The 20,559-nt window shown below is 37.4% G+C and overlaps 1 protein-coding gene across 6 annotated transcripts in view; it reads left to right on the top strand.

The window, feature by feature from the left end:
- The window catches only part of ARID4A (AT-rich interaction domain 4A), a 67,609-nt gene that overhangs the window by 34,468 nt on the left and 12,582 nt on the right, over positions 1-20,559 (top strand). For 5 of the 6 annotated variants that reach the window (XM_039218667.1, XM_039218668.1, XM_039218670.1 and 2 more), the window contains exons 12-19: positions 3,758-3,830; positions 5,103-5,197; positions 5,351-5,448; positions 5,975-6,206; positions 10,591-10,841; positions 13,267-13,464; positions 18,483-18,567; positions 19,389-19,590. In XM_039218667.1, coding sequence (XP_039074598.1) covers positions 3,758-3,830; positions 5,103-5,197; positions 5,351-5,448; positions 5,975-6,206; positions 10,591-10,841; positions 13,267-13,464; positions 18,483-18,567; positions 19,389-19,590 — 1,234 coding nt within the window. The remainder of the gene's footprint in view (positions 1-3,757; positions 3,831-5,102; positions 5,198-5,350; positions 5,449-5,974; positions 6,207-10,590; positions 10,842-13,266; positions 13,465-18,482; positions 18,568-19,388; positions 19,591-20,559) is intronic. The other variant, XM_039218673.1, reaches the window with a different exon arrangement.

Below are 20,559 nucleotides of genomic sequence, written 5' to 3'. Positions count from 1 at the left end.
ACATCTTCTTGATCCATTCATCTGTTGATGGACACTTAGGCTCTTTCCATGTTTTAGCTATTGTGGAGAGTGCTGCTATGAACATTGGGGTCCATGTGCTCCTATGCCTCAGCATTTCTGTATCCCTTGGGTAAATTCCTAGCAGTGCTATTGCTGGGTCCTAGGGGAGTTCTAGTGTTAGTTTCCTGAGGAACCTTCACACTGTTTTCCAGAGGGGCTATACCAGTTTACATTCCCACCAACAGTGTAGGAGGGTGCCCGTTTCTCCACATCCTCGCCAGCATCTAGAGTTCTCTGATTTGCTCATTTTAGCCAATGCAGAGAACTTTTAAAAACACAAATCTGATGTGATTTCTCTTCATCTCTCTTAGGTTCATGTTCCGATTCTCTAGAATATCATTAAAAAGTCCTTTCTTAATCAGGCTTCCTTTGCTAGCCTCATGTTTATGCTGTTTGCTTTTCACATTTTGGGTCTTTCCCTAATATAACCACCATCACGCTGTCCCCAGCAGAACCGCTCATCTTTCTTGTATTCTTTTATGTATTTTGCAGCACTTTTAACATTATATCGCATTGGCTTGTTTTACATTGCCACACCCTCTGTTAGACTCAGAGGGTCAGAGAAGTAGAAAGAACCACCTCCTCTCATTTTAATCACAGCACTTTTGCATATCCCTCCCAGACTCCTGCATGTTAGCCATCAGTAAGTGTGTGAACTGAAAGTGAAGATAGAGTTTCCAAAGTCAGAAAATTCATAATTTACTAGTATATATAGACAGATGCACAACTGCCTTTATAACACTAGGTACTATATACTGAACAGAGAGAGCACACCATGAGCCCCCATACAGAAGCCATATAGGCAGATTCTTCTTCTAGCTGGAGGCATCTTCTAGTTTGCAGTTTATAGTACAAGGTGACTGACAACACAGCTATGTTAAAAAAAAAATTGTGAAGAATTACTTGTAAGAGATTAAGCAATTTTAATTTTTGCAAAGACCATCAGGTAAATTTAAATACTGTGTTTATAGCTTTTTCTTGTGGAAAGTAAATTTCCTCTCAGGCATTTATTTATAAGCAGAATTCTTTATTCATTTATGTCTTGTTTTTACACCTGATAACTGCACCTGACCTTAGAATTTTATGGCCATAATTTCTCATGGTACTTAATACAGTCTTGGACATCCATAACTTTTTTCAAGTTTATTTATTTTGGGGGGAGTGGGGAGGGAGAGGGTGAGAGAGAGAGAGAGAAAGCATGAGTACAAGTTGGGGAGGGTCCTATAAAAGGGACAGAATCTCAAGCAGGGCCCCTGCTGCAAGGCTCAGTCTCACAAAACCTTGAGATCATGACCTGAGCCAAAGTCAAGAGTCAGAGGCTTAAATGACTGAGCTACCCAGGTGCCCTTGCTAACTTTTAAGTCAAATATATTTAAAACACCAAATTTTATCTATATACTTAAAACTATATTCTTAGTAAGAATTTATGAATGTTTACAACCTTAATACCTAATTGAAGTTGATGGGTTCATTTTGTTTACTTGTTTTTATAAGAAATTTTGATTTCAAATCAGTGTCTTTCTAAGAAATACGTTTTTCATATACTGGATACAGTGGTCTTATTTGAATTCTGCAAGATCATAAATACTGGAAATAAGGTGTTGGTCTGAGGAGAGAATATTGTGTTTATGAAGGACAGGCAAAGCATAGAGGCAGTCTGGCATAAGGTGGTGTTATTTTTTTCCCCTATACCATACATCCTTGTAAATAATACTGAAATGATTCTTGGACTGCTGGATTACTTTTTTTCTTGAGTTAATTCATTGGGAGTTGTTCTAATAACCTTACAAAAGCAAGACTTTAAAATCACATGGGGAAAAAAATCTGCCATCTTTTGGTTTGAACATTTAGTAATGACTGCTATTAACTCTGTACTGATTAACTCTGTACATTGCTAATTTGTGAGGCTTACAACTTTAACTTACGTTTCTTTGTATTTGTTAAAACTGAAAGTACTCCAGTGCTATAAATCATTACAGTGCTATAAATGAATGTACTAAAAGATTTTATTTTCTTTCCCTTGATTACCTCATAGTTTTTAAAATTATATATTTTAATCAACTTCATGTGTATTGATTCTGGCTGCTATATTATTAGTGATTAAAATTCTTAACGAATACATCATTTTAAGGGAACTGTTGCCCTATAGACTGTGAATACTCAATATTTATTGGCTGATCATTGCTTTTGCTTTGAATATGGGTTCTAAAATTCCTCTTTTAGAACATAGGAAAACAGTACTCTGGGGGCACCTGGGTGGCTCAGTCAGTTGGGTGTCTGACTTCAGCTCAGGTCCTGATCTCACAGTTCATGGGTTTGAACCCCGCATCAGCCTCTGTGCTGACAGCTCAGAGCCTGGAGCCTTCTTCAGATTCTGTGTCTCCCTCTCTCTCCATCCCTCCCCTGCTCACACTCTGTCTCTCAAAAATAAATAAGCATTAAAAAAAAAAAGGACTCTGAAATTAAATTATAATAACATTATAATATGGGCTAAAGATATTAGTGTTTTATCTGTTTCTCCATAGTATTTCTAACTTTTATTTATTTATTTACTTATTTTTGGTTGTATGTTTTTGAGCGACAGAGCATGAGCCCGGGAGGGGAAGAGAGAGAGGGAGAAACAGACTCTGAAACAGGCTTCAGGCTCTGAGCTGGAGAGCATATAACCCAATGTGGAGCTTAAACCCATGGACTGCAAGATCATGACCTAAGCTGAAGTCGGACACTTAGCCGACTGAGCCACCCAGGAGCCCCAAGTATTTCTAAATTTTAAATCAGAGTTTTCCCAAATATTAGTTTATAAATAGTCTATCAGGAAAGGGAATATTTTATTAAAATCTATTTGACTAGAGCCAAGACTTCAGCATTATACAGGTTTATATAATTAGTAAAAAAGTAAAGTAAAATTTAAATAGGTATTTGTAGAAGTAGGTTTTTTTTTTACATGAGTATTTCCATTATTTCCCTACCCCCCAGGAACTAGTTTGTGGTTATGTATCTAGGTTCCTTCCCTAAGAAATAATTTTCATTTTTTTTTATTTTCAAGGGTTGCAAAGTCTTATTTAAAAGGCCATGCGAGAGAGCAAATGAGAAAAGCAGGCTCATGTGATACAAGAAGGGATTGTGGGGCCTGGAAAGAATATCATTTAAATGTACTTGTATATACATTTCTTTAAACCATTGTGCTATCCAAAGAAAAAACCTTTGCCATGTGACTTTGCAACCCCTGGTTTATAATTCATTCAATAATAACAAAATTTTAATGTTTGTAAGTGGGTTATTTTTAAATAATATGTTTGTAATTATTGTTCTCATCTGTGAATACATTTCTGTGGGCCACATGGTATTTTGATGGATTTAAAAAAAAATGAAACCAAATGATGTGAAAACACTCTTAACCCAATTCCTGAACCTTTTCCTCATGGCTCATCTTGATATTGATATTCAAGGGTAGGGTTGGAGTATAGATGGGTGAAAGGTAGAGATGTTGTATCTTGACAGTTGTATCAGATCAGCTCTAAGAAAATATGAATTAAAATCAAGCATTGTAAAGTTTGGAGGAAATTCATATTTTTCAGATCCATAAAAGTTCCTCTTACATTGGGTTCATAAAACAAACCAAAAAAAAAAGAAAGAAAAAAACTATATATCTTGCTCTATTCATTATTCTTTATATTTTTATATTTTACCTTTACAGCCTGAGGAAGAGCTTGATCCTGAAGAGAGGGACAACTTCCTCCAACAGCTTTATAAGTTTATGGAAGACAGAGGTATTTCATGCTCATTATTTAAAAGCAGTAATTTCTGGGGCATCTGGGTAGTTTAGTGGGTTAACTGTCTGCTGTTGACTCTTGATCTCACCTCAGGTCTTGTTCTCAGGGTCCTGAGTTCAAGCCTTGTGTTGGGCTGACACTAAATGTGGAGCTTACTTTAAAAAAAAAAGTCGTTTCGGGGCGCCCGGGTGGCTTAGTCGGTTAAGCGTCCGACTTTCGCTCAGGTCATGATCTCGCGGTTTGTGGGTTCGAGCCCCGCGTCGGGCTCTGTGCTGACTGCCAGCTCGGAGCCTGGAGCCTGTTTCAGAGTCTGACACTCCCTCTCTCTCTGACCCTCCCCTGCTCATGCTGTCTCTCTCTCTCCTAGAAATAAAAAAAAAAAAAAAAAAAAAAAGTGGTTTCTTTTAGTTTTACATTCTTGGTTTTTGCATAATTTTTGTTAGAATCTTGGATTTGGATTTCAAGTAAAGCTCAAGAATCAGTTATAGTTGGAATAAAAACAACTATTAATATCTATTTTGAGCAGAAATGCATAGGAAAGTAGTTTGGATAGAATTATATTTAGCCTACTTGGGACTTCTAAAACCAAAAATTATTATTATAATATTTCAGTAAAGGAAGGTGAACAGTCATAATAGTAATCTTCATACCCATTAATTACTAATGCTGTGTTTGCAGCAATAAACTAGCCTGATCTTTGGTCTCAAAAAATGAAATTAGGAAATCAATTCCTGTCTAAATAGAAAGGATTTCTAATAGAGTTAAAAGAAATAAAGCCTTTATAAATTCTACTTTTTGATATTACATCAGTCCTGGAAAATCCTGAGACAAATTTGTCCTAGATACTTTGTGACTTTCAGAAATCTTCCTTCAGATTACTGCCAGCAGTTATAATATTTCTGTTAAAGCAGGGAAAATGGACCCATGCCCTAAATCACACCTATAAAATTGTGTTTGTTCTTGCAGAGGCTTCTAGAGCCAGCATCGTTGTAGCTTTTAGTTCTACCCAGTCCACTGACAGGTGATTGTATTAGTTGTGAGAAAGGTGATCTTATTAGTCTTAGAAGTGAATCTAAAGATCATCACAATACTTTTTGAAGAATATAGAGAATCATTTATGTTGTCTTATATAATTAAAGGTTCTCTGAATAGAAGCTTCTGATTAATAAAACTTGGGAAGTTAGATATTGGAAACTCTGTATTGATAGCTTTGTAATGGCATTTTCCATTTGAATAAAAATTTTATTTCTACTTTCTGATATTAAAAAGGTACTCCAATCAACAAACCACCTGTTTTGGGCTATAAAGATCTCAATCTCTTCAAACTCTTTAGACTGGTTTATCATCAAGGTGGATGTGACAATGTAAGTAAAGATGTAATGAAAAGTTAAATCATCTAATGTTGTACTGCTATCTGCACTATAGGTAATAAACACATTTTCTTAATGAACATAGAATATTAGTGTAAAGATTATTTCCCTTTGTAAATGTTAACAAATAAAAACTTAATTTTCCAGATTGATAGTGGTGCTGTATGGAAGCAAATTTATATGGACCTTGGCATTCCTATTTTGAATTCAGCTGCTTCCTACAATGTAAAAACTGCTTATAGAAAGTAAGTAGTATAGTTTATTCATCAAAGCATACATATTACAGGGAATATTTTCCATTTAATTTGTTAACAGTTAAACAAGAACACATCAATCAAAGTACATTAAAGTTAGAGAAGGTGTATAAAAAAGTTTAGGTTAATACACAATTGGGATTGAACATTATTTCATTGCACCAAGTCTGCTTTACTCCATTTTTCATGTTGTCCTAAATTTCCTTTTCAGAGTCAGGAATGCAGTCAGTGTTAACAGTCTGAAATGATGATACATGTCCTAGAGCTATATCTTCTGTGGCAAACAACCTTCATATCAAAACTATGATAGCTATGTTCAGTTATCACAAGCATAGATTTTTCAGGAAGAAACTGTATGATCAGTATTTCAGTTTATAATCCTGTTTAAAATCAAGAAATTAGTACCATAAAAATAAGTCTTAAGTTTTACTTTTTAAAACTATGTGTTTTTAATAATATAGTATTCAAGTTAAAGGTAAAGACTAAGATTTCCTAAATTGAAATATTGTTTGTTTAGGTATCTCTATGGTTTTGAGGAATACTGCCGTTCTGCAAATATTCAGTTCAGAACTGTTCACCACCATGAACCAAAAGTAAAGGAGGAAAAAAAAGATTTAGAAGAATCAATGGAAGAGGCTCTAAAAGTAGATCAAGAAATGCCTTTAGTAGAAGTGAAGAGTGAACCTGAGGAGAATATTGATTCAAACAGTGAAAGTGAAAGAGAAGAAATAGAATTAAAATCTCCAAGGGTAAGTAGTTAATATTAGTTTTATCTGGTTTATTTTAAATGTTACTTAATTTTTTTCATTATAGACATTTTAAGATATACACAAAAAAATACTACAGTGAACCTAGTGTGTTTTCCAGTATTAAGGTGTGCTTTAGGCAGACTAACCTGGCTGCTTTTTCTTTAAAAAAAATTTTTTTTTAATCTTTATTTTTGAGAGAGAGACAGAGCACAAGTGCAGGGGGAGCCGAGAGAGGGGAGACACAGAATCCCAAGCAGGCTCCAGGCTCCAACTCTGAACTGTCAGCATAGAGCCTGATACGGGGCTTGAACTCATGGAACACAAGATCATGACCTGAGCTGAAGTTGGATGCCTAACCTACTGAGCCACCCAGGCGCCCCTGGCTTTTTTTTCTAAATACTGCACATATTATTTCTTGTATCTGAAAAACCATTCTTCCTATTATTTTCTATTTATGTCTGTTTAAGTCATTCTCATCTGGGGTCAGTCTCAAATATTTACTTCCTTCAAGTCTAGCTAAAAGGTCACCTCAATGGGGAAGCCTGGGTGGCTCAGTCGGTTGAGTGTCTGACTCTTGATTTCTGCTGGGGTTATGATCGCAGGGTTGTGGGATCAAGTCCCACATCAGGCTCTGTGCCAAGCATGGAGTCTGTTTGGGATTTTCTCTACCCCTCTGTCCTTCTCCCCTCTTTACGCACTCTCTCTCTCTCTCAAATTAAAAAAAAAAAATTTCTTAAAAGTTCCCTCAATGAAGCCTATCCTGGTCACCTTATCTAAAATTGTAATCTGCCTCGTCTCTTTGGCATTTGCAATCCCTTTAATGTTGCTCTTTTTATCTGTAGTCTTATTTATATACTCATTATATTTATTTCTTTTACCCCACTCTGCACTGGACTTGCACTCCATGGAGTCATGGATTAGTGTTCTTTCTGTTCATTGACAGATCGCAGGCATCTAGAATAGTAGTTAATCTACAAGTAAGAACTTACTAAATAGTTGTTGAGTGAATGAATCTCCTCCTTATAATTCCTGAGTCTCCCACTGGATCGGATCTTTTCATTCTGTCACCTCACGCACACTGCACATAAAATTCTTGTGGCAGTTTTTTATGCTTTGTCTTATTTTCTAGCCATGTTCACACTGCTTTTATCTTCTAACTGTTCTTCTCCATTAGTATATAAGTCCTTTGTAGAAGTTCTCATCCATTGTTTTGATCATTGCTGAATGATGTCTACATAGGATTAAATTTTAGGAGAAAAAAATTTATCATACTATTAAAAGAGTTCAGTTACTATTACACCTTATTTTTCTTTTTTTTTTTTTTTTTAAATGTTTTTTTTATTTATTTCTAGGAGAGAGAGAGACAGCATGAGCAGGTGAGGGTCAGAGAGAGAGGGAGTCACAGACTGAAACAAGCTCCAGGCTCCGAGCTGGCAGTCAGCACAGAGCCCGACGCGGGGCCCGAACCCACGAACTGCGAGATCATGACCTAAGCGAAAGTCGGATGCTTAACCGACTAAGCCACCCAGGCGCCCCTTACACCTTATTTTTCAATGAAATACTATTTAACGAAAGAGGAGATGAAATCACCTCTTTTAGCTGCTCAGAAACCATTTTTTAAAACCGTCCATTTCAGGGTGCCTGGGTGGTTCATTTGGTTAAGTGTCCAACTTCAGCTCACGTCATGATCTCATGGTTCATGAGTTTGAACCTTGCGTCAGGTTTTGCTGTCACCTGGAGCCTGGAACCTGCTTTGGATCCTCTGTCTCCCTCTCTCTGCCGCTTCCCTACTCGTGCTTTCTTTCTCAAAAATAAACATTAAAAATATGTCCATTTTGACCATCATCCAGTAAGTGAAATCTTCTAGTGAATTTCATGAAACATTCAAATTGGTTTGTTTCATTTCTTTTTCATTTTTTTAACTTGAAAAAATTGTGGTAAATACACATAATATATAGTTTATCATCTCAACCACTTTTATGTGTACAGTTCAGTGGCATCAACTACATTCACATGTTGTGCAGTTATCACCACCGTCCACCTCCAATACCTTTTTCATTTTGCAAAACTGAAACTAGTCATTAAACAGTAACTTCCCATTCCTCTTTCCCCAGCTTGTGGCAACAACCATTCTACTTTCTGTCTATGAATTTGACTACTGTAGGTACTTCATATAATATGTAGAATCATACAGTATTTGTCCTTTTGTGACTGGCTTATTTCACTCAGTATAATGTCTTGCAAGTTAAATCCATGTATGTGTCACAATTCCCTTCCATTTTAAGACTGAATAATACCTCCCATTATATGTATTTTGGACATACTTTCTTGTCATTACATAAAGATGTTCCTCATCTTTTTTTTTTTAAGTTGTATTTAAAAACTTACTTAAAAAGACCTTACATAAAGATGTCCCTCATCTTAATGTAAAATATCTGCAGAGTACTGCATATGATGGATGCTCCATAAATTTACCTTAAGATTTTCTCCAATATTTTATGACTACAAAAAGTGCTGTAATAAATATGCTTATAAAAATTCCTCCTTATTTTTCTGAATGTAGAGAGTCACGTGGGTGACTCAGATAGCTAAGTGTCCAACTCTTGATTTTGGCTTAGGTCGTGATCTCATGATTGGTGGGGTCAAACCCCTCGTTGGGCTCTGTGTTGACAGCGCAGAGCCTACATGGGATTCTGTCTCTCTGCTCCTCCTCCTGCTCATGTGTGTGCTCTCTCTCTCTCAAAATAAATAAATGGGTGCCTAGGGCCTGGGTAGTAACAGGTGCTTTCATTCATTTACCTACAAGTATTTAAAGAACACCTGTTGGGGTGCCTGGGTGGCCCAGATGGTTAAGTGTTTGACTCTTGGATTTAGCTCAGATCATGATCTCACAATTTCCTGAGTTCGAGCCTGTGCTGGACTCCGTGCTGGCAGTGCAGAACCTGCTTGGGATTCTCTCTCTCCTTCGTTTTCTGTCTCCTGCTCATGCCGTCTCTGTCTGTCTCAAAATAATTAAATGTAAAAAAAATAAAAGATAAAACTATGTAAAAATGTACTTAAAAAAATAAAGAACACTTGCTATGTGCATAGGATAGAGAAGTGAATAAGACAGTCCTTGCCCTCATGGAACTTACCCTTTAGTTCTTTGTGATAAGAAAAATAAGCTTATTTTCTAACTTCCAAGTTTAAATAGCACATAGTTAGGAACTAGGGAAAACGTATTATACTGAGATAATGTTTTCTAGTGCTTTCTGAGTTGTCGGTCCCTTTTCTACCCTCACTTTATTCCAAGTAGAGAGGAACTCTGCCAGCGTGTAAAGGTGGACTTGAAGGAGAACTTCAGAGAGAATAAAGTGGCTCACCAGTTTCATGGTCATTTGAGCATGCAAGAGGGTAGTAAAAGCTTCTGGGGTAGACAAGTTACTGCTGGCCCAGTGAGCTCTCCATATACTCATCCAAAGAAATCCACTCAGTTGCTGGCTGTTGATATAATTCAGTCCTTTTAAAACGTAGTCTCACAGAAATACAGTGATAATGTAAATTTTATCCTAAAAATGGTGGAATTAGAGACCACAGAGCTTTAAGAGTCCGTAACTTTTTTTGCTGGATTATTTTTTAAGTTACTATTATTAATCTGTATCATTGATGTTTAGTTAATTATTTTAGAACATTCATCATAGTCAAGAAGTATTGCAAGTGGGATAAAGTATGCTTAGTGAAATAAGCCTTGACAAAGACAAATCCCATATGGTTTCACTTACAGGTAGAACTCGAAAAGAAAAAAGAATAAGCAAAAAAGAAACAGACTCATGAATACAGAGAATAAACTAGTGGTTGCCAGAGGGGAGGGAGTGGGCGGATGGGCTAAATAATAGGGGACTCAGAGGTACAAACTTGCAGTTATAAAATAAGTCACAGGAATGAAAAGTACAGCATAAGGAATATAGTCGGTACTATTGTGATAACTGTCAGGTGACGGATGGTGACTACACTTACCATGGTGAGCACTGCATAATGTATATAATTGTCAATTCACTGTGTTTTACACCTGAAATTAATCTAATGTATATCAGCTGTACTTCAATTAAAATTTTATTATAGTCAAGAAATACAAAAGTGAGATAAAATAATGTGGTGAACAAAGGAGGAAATTTTCACTTCTTATGTAGTATGTAGCCAAGGATCATAGTAGACGTGGACATAATTAAGTCATTTACATGGGTTGAAAGGAAAGTGCCCAGGAATTGATGGGCTGTCACTGTCATGTCTCAAGTCCAAGAGAAGACTAGTCATTGCTGTGACACTTTACATAAAAGAAACATTTTCTGCCTTTTCCCCCCATTTGTAGTGATAACTATTTTAAAGCTTTTACCTCTTCTACCAGGGACGAAGGAGAATAGCTCGAGATGCAAATTCTATTAAAAAGGAAATTGAAGAAGAGAAAACAGAAGACAAATTGAAAGACAACGATACAGAAAATAAGGATGTAGTTGAGGACTATGAAACCGTGGAGAGAAAAGAAAACGAGTTGCTGCTGGGGAGAAAAAATACACCAAAGCAAAAGGAGAAGAAAATTAAAAAGCTGGAGGATTCTGATAAAGACTCAGATGAAGAGGAAGAAAAAAGCCAAGAGAGGTACATTATCTTATATTTGTTCTCCAGAAGCACCTGTGTGGGGTACAGCAGCGCTCTGATCCTGCTTAGAGATTCAGGTTTGAGGGAATGTTTTCTTATTGGGACTTCCGTTCCTCTTGTCTAGTGAAGGTGAGACACATTGTGAAGATGATGTGTATCGCCTTTCGGAATTGGAGAATATACTGGTCGCACCATTTTAATAGCACTTGTGCCCTAAACAGTGGCCTCAAAGAAGGCTGCGCCACCCAGTCAAAAGAAAGGTCCTGCAGTTGACAGCAGGGAAGGGAGCTGGAGAAAAATGGAGGAAGTGGACAAGAGGAAACAGCGACAGCAAAAATTCCATTTTAAAAAAGGTACAATGTGGGAAAGCTAACAAACACATGGGTGCACAGTACTAGCAGATGTTTCTGTGTGTTAGCTTTATCTAAGACATTTTTCTTTTCAAGTTATTGTATTAGATTAAGTGGCATGCACCCCTGATTCTACTTTGGAAAATACATTCTTGCCCCACATCACACCAATAAATTTCAGTTTTTTAATGTCCATTCTGTTTGCTGTTGAGTGTTGGTATTTTTTTCCCATGTATTATACATGTATGGACTGAATTGACTTAAATATTACCAAAGATTAGGCAGTCCAGGTAGAGCAAATTAATGTCCGACTGTGTTTAGTTGGCCATTTCTGTGTTGTCAAATGGATTTACTAATTTTTATATGCTACTAAAAAATGAACCTTAATTCAGCAACAACAGCATAACACACGTTCTTGTAACATAAGCTCTTCTCCATAGTTACTTTTTGATTATTACATTATATGATGATAAGTTTTCTAGGAATTTAAGTAAAATTGGGAAAACGTAGTCTGCTGCATCCAACTAGTGGCTGACACCCATCTGAAAATTAACCATTGAGAAAATATTTGTAAAAATAGGAATGACTGGTGAGTGGGAGAGGTGATTTTATGATTCAGTCCAAATAAGTACAAGAGCTGTCACAATTACATGTGAATTAGATGAGTGAATAAAGTAAGTTCTGTATTGAAATAGGATTAGGAAAACTGGGAGGAGATAATTGAAGCTGAATATAATGATTTGAGTGCAGTATTTCAAATATGTGGACAACAGATTTAAGCAAAAGTGAACCATTTAAAGTAGGACTGTATTACAGTTTGAAGTTTTATTAAAAATAAACATCAAAATACGTATATATATATATATATATATACACAATACAGACAACATGTAATGCATATATGTATATATATAATATGTGGTTTTAAAAGCCTTTAGAGTTGATACGTAAATGGAATACTTGTTTCAGAGAAAATTTCACAGACTTGAACATGAAGAACAATATTCCCTTTTATTAAAGATTGAATACATAGACAGTCTGTATTCTCATTCTATAACAGGAATCATGGAAACAGGAGATTTCTTATCTGTAGAGATTTCTGTTTTAAGTAGCTTCTTAAAACCTTATCAGGCTATAATTTGGAAGGTGTCCTTTGACATAAAACATTCCCGGGGCCAATGAGGTGTCAAAGCTTCTTCCTGTCGGTTCCCCTAGGGATTCCGAGATGAATGCCCTACGTTTCTTAGAGTACAGTGCCTCCTCGGAAGCATTTACCACTCAGGACACTAAGATGATCTGTGGTGCAGATCTCTTCTGAATCCCTGGAGGGCTAATACAGAATATTTTGTTTGTAAAAATACTGAAATACTGTCAGACCTCCCTAGGTCAGTCTCTTTTATACCTGATTATTTGAAACAAAAGCTGATGGGGAGAGGAATAAAAACACAATAGAAATCAATATGCGATACAAAAAGCTTTGTTCTCCTAGTGCTATCCCACAGTTTCAACAAGTGACCTAATATTCAAATATCTATTGTTCCTTTGTTAAGGTAGGGAAACCTAGTTTAAAAGATATAGTTACTGAGGTAGATAGCCCTTGTTCATTATTCTGCCCACTAAAACAGTTATGCTAAAGACCATTTTAAATTGAGCAGAGTGGTAGTAAAGTAGATTCATGACAATTTAGTTGCAGAAAGTAAAAAACTATTTTTAGATAATTTTCATATAAGGTGGCACTTGATTATGAATCCTGAAGACTTTTACAAAGCATATGGATCTTACTTTGTTTTATCAAACTGATTAATTTGACTACATCATCAACTGTGATTAGTGATTGGCCTTTAAGAAGTATGGATTTACTTGTGGTACAGTGCACCTTTACATAATAAATGAATTCCTTGGTAGGTAGTCCATAAAAATCTTCTCCTTCTCCTCCTTCTTCTCCTCCTCCACTGACATGCTATTAAGGTAATACTTAGGTTTTAACTATTCTACATGTTGAATTCTTTTAGCATATATTGGTTTGTTCTCCATTAAATTATTAGTAGCATTATCAATGTTATAACTTGCTGCAGGGAAGAAACGGAAAGCAAATGTGACTCTGAAGGGGAGGAAGATGAGGAAGACATGGAACCCTGCCTAACAGGAACCAAAGTGAAAGTAAAATATGGCCGAGGGAAAACACAGAAGATCTATGAAGCTAGTATTAAAAGCACTGAAATTGATGATGGGGAAGTTTTATACTTGGTACATTACTATGGATGGAATGTCAGGTAAGCAGGAAACCTATTTTCTTACTACTGAAATTTCTTCCATTGTTCAAAACGATCAGTTTAATGTTGTGAAGAACTAAAGCAAATGGCATATATAAAACAAATGGCTACAAAGCACACCTTTTATCTACTTTCCAAGACTTTTAACATCCCCACTGCTTTACTTGCTGTGTCAGAACTTCAGGCAAGGGTCACCCAAGAGCCTATGTGTACTTGAACAAGGTGGGTTTATTAGTCATTTGCAGCGAGGGAGAACACACAGTAAGTGGTACCATGGGCATCTCATCAAGAGAGTGTTAGATGAATTCATGAAAGTCCAAGGCACGCCTCTGGGAACAGCAGTAGCCCAGAATTTTGTGGAAACATCCTGCAGAACATGGGCAGGGAGGCAGGCCTGCAGCTCCCAACAGTGCAAGTGGTTTGTTTATCAGTTACATTTATTCGAAATCAAGCTTGTATCGGGGTGTCTCGGTGGCTCAGTCAGTTAAGCATCCAACTTCGGCTCAGGTCATGATCTCATGACTCATGCGTTGGAGCCCCATGTCCTACAGCTCAGAGCCTGGAGCCTGCTTCAGATTCTGTATCTCCCTCTCTTTCTGCCCTTCCCCTGACTCAGGCTCTGTCTCTGTCTCTCAAAAATGAATAAATGTTAAATAAATAAAATTTAAAAATAAAAATAAGTCAAGCTTGTATCAAGTTTTATAATTCTAAATTGATTAATTAAAAATGTTAGGACTCAGATTTGAGCTTGTTAGATGCTTTTCGGGGGGGTTTAAGGAAGTGGGTTTTGCTGTAGATTGGATGTGGTCAAGAAATGGTGATAATTGTGTGATTGGTTATCTTAATAAAACTTATCTAGAAGAAAAGACAAGACAGAGGTTAGTGTTGTAATTGATAAAGAAGCAGCGGTTAGTCACTCAAGATAAAAGGATGTTGGTCATTTTTGTGGCTCGGATGATGTTCCTTTTTCTCCTGTGTTTAGACACTATTATGAAGTGGTCTTGTTTTTGTCTTGATCAGTCATGGTCACGGAACAGACTTGTCTGATGTTGCTGTTCTGTGACACTGTTGATGTTCAACAGGAGAACACCTGGCCCTAGCTTTGAGTCCTCATCAGCTCTGTAGCTGATAGGACCAGGCCAGTTCTTGAGGACCAGGGACTCCTTTTCTCTTTCTACTTTGGAGAGTCTTCTGTGTTTAATGTCTCTGCTTGCCCTGTATTTGCTTGGAGCCAGAGTGCTTCAAGGTTTCCTTATGTCCTAGAAGTGTACTCTGTTATGCGTCAATTCCCTCACCTCTAAATTGGGTAAATTATGTGCCTGCTTGATAGAGATGTTGTGAGAAATAGTGCTTAAAACTTGTATTAACATACAGAGTGCTTAGAACAGTGCCTGGCATGCAGTAAGTACTCAATAAATGTTCACTCTTTTCTTTAACGAGTGAGAGTTAGGTTTCTTTCATTTTGCATCATTTTAAGAATATGGGTTTAGGTGTGCCTGGGTGGCTCAGTCACTTAAGTGTACGAATCTTGATTTAGACTCAGGTCATCATCCCATGATCGTGGGATCAAGCTCCATGTCAGGCTCTGTGCTGGGCATGGAACCTGCTTGGGATTTTATCTCTCTCCCCGTCTCTGTCCCTTCCCAATGTGCATGCCCCCCCGTCAAATAACTAAAAAAAAAAAAGTATGGGTTTAATGAATAGCATATAAAACTTAAAAATTTCTCAGACCAGTCCCTGTGCTCTTCACACTTCTGCCAACACTAGAAAGAAACTTTTTTTGAGAGAGAGAAAGAGCAAGAGAGCGCATGAACACAAGCAGGAGAGAGGCAGAGGGAGAGAGAAACTTTAGCAGGCTCTGCACTGTCAGCTTGGACCCTGACGCTGGGCTCAAAACCATGAACCAATGGGGTGCCTGGGTAGCTCAGTCGGTTAAGTGTCCTACTTCGGCTCAGGTCATGATCTCACAGTTCGTGGGTTCGAGCCCTGCATTGGGCTCTGTACTGACAGCTTGCTCAGAGCCTGAAGCCTGCTTTGGATTCTGTGTCTCCTCTCTCTGCCCCTCCTCTGCTCATGCTCTGTCTCTGTCTCTCAAAAATAAACAAATGGAAAATAAATTAATTAATTAAAAAAAAAGAAACCATGAACCAAGAGAGCATGACCTGCTCCGAAACCAAGAGTTGAATGTTTAACTGAGCCACCCAGGTGCCCCACAAACTTTAATTTTTAAAAAATTGCTTATTATTCAGTGTTTACCATTGACATACAACGTCCTGTTAGTTTCAGGTACACAACATGATTTACGAGTTCTATGCAGACTCTTTAGTCCATCTCAGAGATCTGTTGTTTTGTACGTACATATTGCATTCGGGGAGCAGGATACTATCTTGTCAGCTCTGAGTCATTGTCTTTGTACTTGCAGCACTTAGAGCCTTTGATTTTTCCTTGCTTCCATTCAGTTCCAGCTGTCCACTCCTACTTACCCCCTGTGTGGGTCTGCTTATCTTTCTAGAATGTCCCCTTCCTATTCTTCATGCTCATCTTTTTTTTTTTTTTTACTAAAAAATTAAAATTTTTAATATTTATTTTTGAGAGAGAGAGAGAATGTGAGTGGGGAAGGGGCAGAGAGAGAGGGAGACAGACTCTGAAGCAGGCTCTCAGCCTGATGTGGGGCTTGAAATCACAGTCTGTGAGATCATGACTTGAGTGAAGTTGGTTGCCCAACCGACTGAGCCACCCAGGTGCCCCTAAAATTTTTTCTTAACGTTTGTTTTTGAGAGAGAGAGAGAGCATGTGTGAGGGAGGAGCAGAGAGAGAGGGAGACACAGAATCTGAAACAGGTTCCAGGGTCTGAGCTGTCAGCACGATGCAGGGCTTGAACTCACCGTGAGATATGACCTGAGCCAAAGTCAGACACTTAACCGACTGAGCCACCCGGGAGCCCCACTCTCATCTTTTTAATGTTTTACTTATGACTTTTCTTGAGTCATTTTATTTTATTTTTTTCACGTTTATTCATTTTTGAGAAACAGAGTGAGACTGAGCAGGGGAGGGTCAGAGACAGAGGGAGACGCAGAGTCCGAAGCAGGCTCCAGGCTCTGAGCTGTCGCAGGGCTCAAACTCATGAACCATGAGATCATGAGCTGAGCTGAAGTCAGACGCTTAACCGACTGAGCCATCCAGGCGCCCCAACAGTCATTTTATTATATGCTCTCGTTCTTCTTGCTGGTTACCTTCCCAACTAGTTACCTAACTGGTTACTTATATGGTTCGTGGCTTTTCATTGTCCTTCCATACCCCTAAAAGCTAGAATAATTGTGGTCTGCTTATTGAAACAGAGCTACGGTAGTGCCTAGAGAATCTAGTTGGGTTTCTAAAGCAGGGGAGCATGTGCGACTGTGAGGGGAGTCCTGGTCTGTAGCTGAGAGATTCTGGGACCACCCTTGGTTGGCAATATTAATCCTGGAGTACCTACATGACATACTGTGGTGACCAAGCCATGTGGCCTGGACCAGGTCTATTTAAAATCAGACCTGTGATTTTTAGTTGTCTGATATGTCCTGTAGTATTTTGAAATTGGGCAGTTACTCCTTTGTGCCTTGGACCAGAAACATAAATAACCCTCTTACTGCATTTCATAGACTGTCCTTGATTTTACTGTATGTCTGTCTGTCATACTAGACTACACGTTGCATGAAAGAAGGGTCTTCTTCTTCTCTATTACTTTCTACAGTGTACACTATATTCTCACACAGTGTAGTAGGCCCTCAGTAAATGTCCAAATGAGTGATTATTATGAAATAAAGAATATAAAGATACTTAAAAGCCTGGTAAAATGAACATATTGGGTTAGTCCAGGAGGAGATAGTTTTCAAACCACAGTATAGGTAGTCACAGTCCTGTGTCAGCTGAAATGTGGATATTGGAACTATGTCCTTCCTTTGCACGACTCCCTGGTAACTAGGTTACAAAGCGAGGGTTTGGTTTTCATTAACATGGCGCAGTTCAAAGTAAGGACTGACTGCCTGTAGTGATTTTTGCTTAAGTGTTCAGATTTTAGATTTTGATTGAGCTCTATAAATACCTATATACTTACATAATGTTTAGTTCTAGAAAGTTTAATTTCTTATTTGTCCTGATCAGTAATGTGGACTATGTTGAAATTTAAAAGTGATGATAGTATTTTGGAAGAATGTATAAGGGAAATGAGGAGTTTTCAATTTGAGCTAAACAAAATTAAAATGTAAAGGAAATGAAAGATCTCAGGGCACCTGGGTGGCTCAGTTGGTCGAGTGTCTGACTTCAGCTCAGGTCATGATCTCACAGCTCATGAGTTCGAGCCCCCTATCATGCTCTGTGCTGACAGCTCAGAGCATGGAGCCTGCTTTGGATTCTGTGTCTCCCTCTCTTTTTGCCCTTCCCCTGCTCATGCTCTGTCTCTCTCTCTCAAAAATAAACATTTAAAAAATTTTTAATAAGAAATGAAAGACCTCTAGAAATTTTCAGTCTTAGAGGTAACAGAGTTCAGAATAAAATTTTATTAGAACTATTAGCAGCTGTAGAGTTCTGGGAGGAAGAGAGAGAGCTGAAAAGGACTTCATAAATAAACCTAGAACTGATCCTATTACAAATATTAATTTACCTGACTTATCTTTGCATTATTTGATCAATAGAATGAATGCCAGTGTAACATCAGCTTATTTCATTAAACTCAGATCTGTGGGAAACAAAAGCTCAGTGTAGAAAATAAAAGCAATTTAAACAGTCTTGAATCTGAATAGATTTTGCCTGCCCAACTCTTCCTCTCAGCTCATTTACCCTGAGAAATTCTCTTACCCTGTCCTGGTGGTAGCAGGTATACAAAACAACTAATACAGGCTGGCACATGTTACCAACACGCCAGCCCCTGTGCTCTTGCTGTTTCTGCCAACAGTAACCAAAGTCACTGTTTTTTTACTTGGTGCATACATTTCAAATAAGGTATTATTGTGAAGTTTTAATTTTTTCTTTGTTTTAAGGTATGATGAATGGGTGAAGGCTGACAGGATAATCTGGCCTTTGGACAAAGGTGGACCAAAGAAAAAACAGAAGAAAAAAGCAAAAGTATGTATATAGAGTCATATCCTTTATGATTAGTATAGGTATTATTTATACTATATTTTATAAAACTTGTTTTCTCATTGAAATAATCATCTCTATTCTTTTTTTTTTATCTTGATTCTTTTAAGGTAATTGTGATTTTCTGATAACCCAGAAGCTAAAAAGTAAAAAATGTAAACAAATTAGCACATTGTTTCAGGACGGATAAAAACCAGGGACCCCGCCCCTAGGAGATAGGCTTCAAACTCAATAGGGGCTCTGTGGTAAAAGAGTAAAGCAGGACTGACGGTGACAAAAAAGAGGACACATTCCTCATGAAGAGAGAATGGAACTTACCACACTTGTGGGATACAGACTCAGGGTTGTCAGATTTTAGGATTTTTTTAAAAGGCAACTGTCTTGAAAGCTAATACTAGATTTTAAAACACATACCAGCTGGCTAGTTGTACTCCCTTCCCTGCCTTCAGTTTTCAGCCTCTGCTGTAGAGATTCACCTAATGTTTTGTCTGTTTGATGGTAGATCTCTTTCTTGTCCTCAGGGAATAGTAATGAACAAGGAGGGGTGCTGAGTAGTTGTTCAGCTCTCTAATGCACGGACTCTGGCCTTCACAGGGTGATTGCATATTAGAAACTGTAGACAGTCTTATTCACATAAGGACAACTATGTTAGAAAACTACTTGTGTGTAGTTTTTCTGTAAGCACAAACTAAGAGTTGACATATAAAATATATAACCTTTTTTGAGTTATTGTTTTCCTTGAAGAAGTAGAATGTTCATTTTTTAAGGCATTGGCTCTTCTCATACATTTTGTTGCTGTTACCCAGAATAAAGAAGACAGTGAAAAGGATGAAAAGAGGGATGAGGAGCGGCAGAAGTCAAAACGAGGAAGACCTCCTTTAAAATCTACCCTTTCATCAAACATGCCATATGGTTTGTCTAAGACTCCAAACAGTGAAGGAAAATCAGGTACCAGAAGTGCTCGCAGCAATATGCCAGACAGCTCACCTCTGTCAAATGGAATGGAAGGTGCTAATTTTGAGGATCGTTGATTTTTTTAAAAAAATCATACATAATAAAACTTCACTTGTGTGAGAGATTCATAGAAAGTCATCTAACATTTTTAATTTCATATAATCTAAACTACAAAACTTGATTTGAAGAAAACATTTTAGTCTATCATGTTTACTTAAAATTGAGTGATGGCTTACTTTAATTGGAATACTTTTCGTGTCAGTATTGTAGGAGTATTCTGTTTTGAAAGAAGATGGTTGACAAGTCATGCACCCTGCTGTGCATTGCACTGTCCTTCAGAGTATGCACCAGTGTCTCCTACAATTCAGTGCTGTTCACGTAGGAGGTTTCAACAAAGCTGAGAACAGGGTGTTCAAAGCGCACAAACTAATGGGGTAGAGGCATTTTTTATGATGAGTATAGGTGAACATACTTTATTTTGCTTTTAACTTTTTTCTCACCTACCTTTGTATGCTTTTCCATGTAATTTAAAATGTTATGTAGTTGTCTCATAAAAACTTTTTCCTCCCTTCAAGAAAAAAGCTATTCTGAACTACAGAACTGCCATTCATTTGTCCATATGGTGTTTGTGTATAAATTAGAAAAGGGCTTGCTCTGTCCTCATCACTGCCATCTACTGGAAGGCTGTCATAATACACAAATGCAAGATGTCCACAAAATGAAGGGTGTCCATTTAAGTTTGCCTTTTTGAACTTCTTTACAATAGGAGTACCATGTGGGCAGAATTTTTATATTTTACAGCTCCTGTACAGTCTCATAACCCTACTTTATTATTTTAAGAACTCTCTAACTTAAAGAGAATGAGTTATTTTGCTAGAAGGTAGCTTGCCTATACTTTTGTGTCTTTTAATCAGAAGAATATTTAAACTTTTGGGAATTCAAGCTGCTCATTTTGCACATCTATTCAGAATTATTTTAAATAGAATATCATGTTCCTTTCTAGGGACACAGAATGCTCATCAC

The sequence above is a fragment of the Hyaena hyaena genome, unplaced genomic scaffold, assembly GCF_003009895.1.
Source record: "Hyaena hyaena isolate Hyena2069 unplaced genomic scaffold, ASM300989v1 scaffold_770, whole genome shotgun sequence".
In the NCBI taxonomy this organism is placed as follows: Eukaryota; Metazoa; Chordata; class Mammalia; order Carnivora; family Hyaenidae; genus Hyaena; species Hyaena hyaena.
Note: the sequence above shows the minus strand (reverse complement) of the source record. Positions and strands in the feature narration are given on the sequence as shown.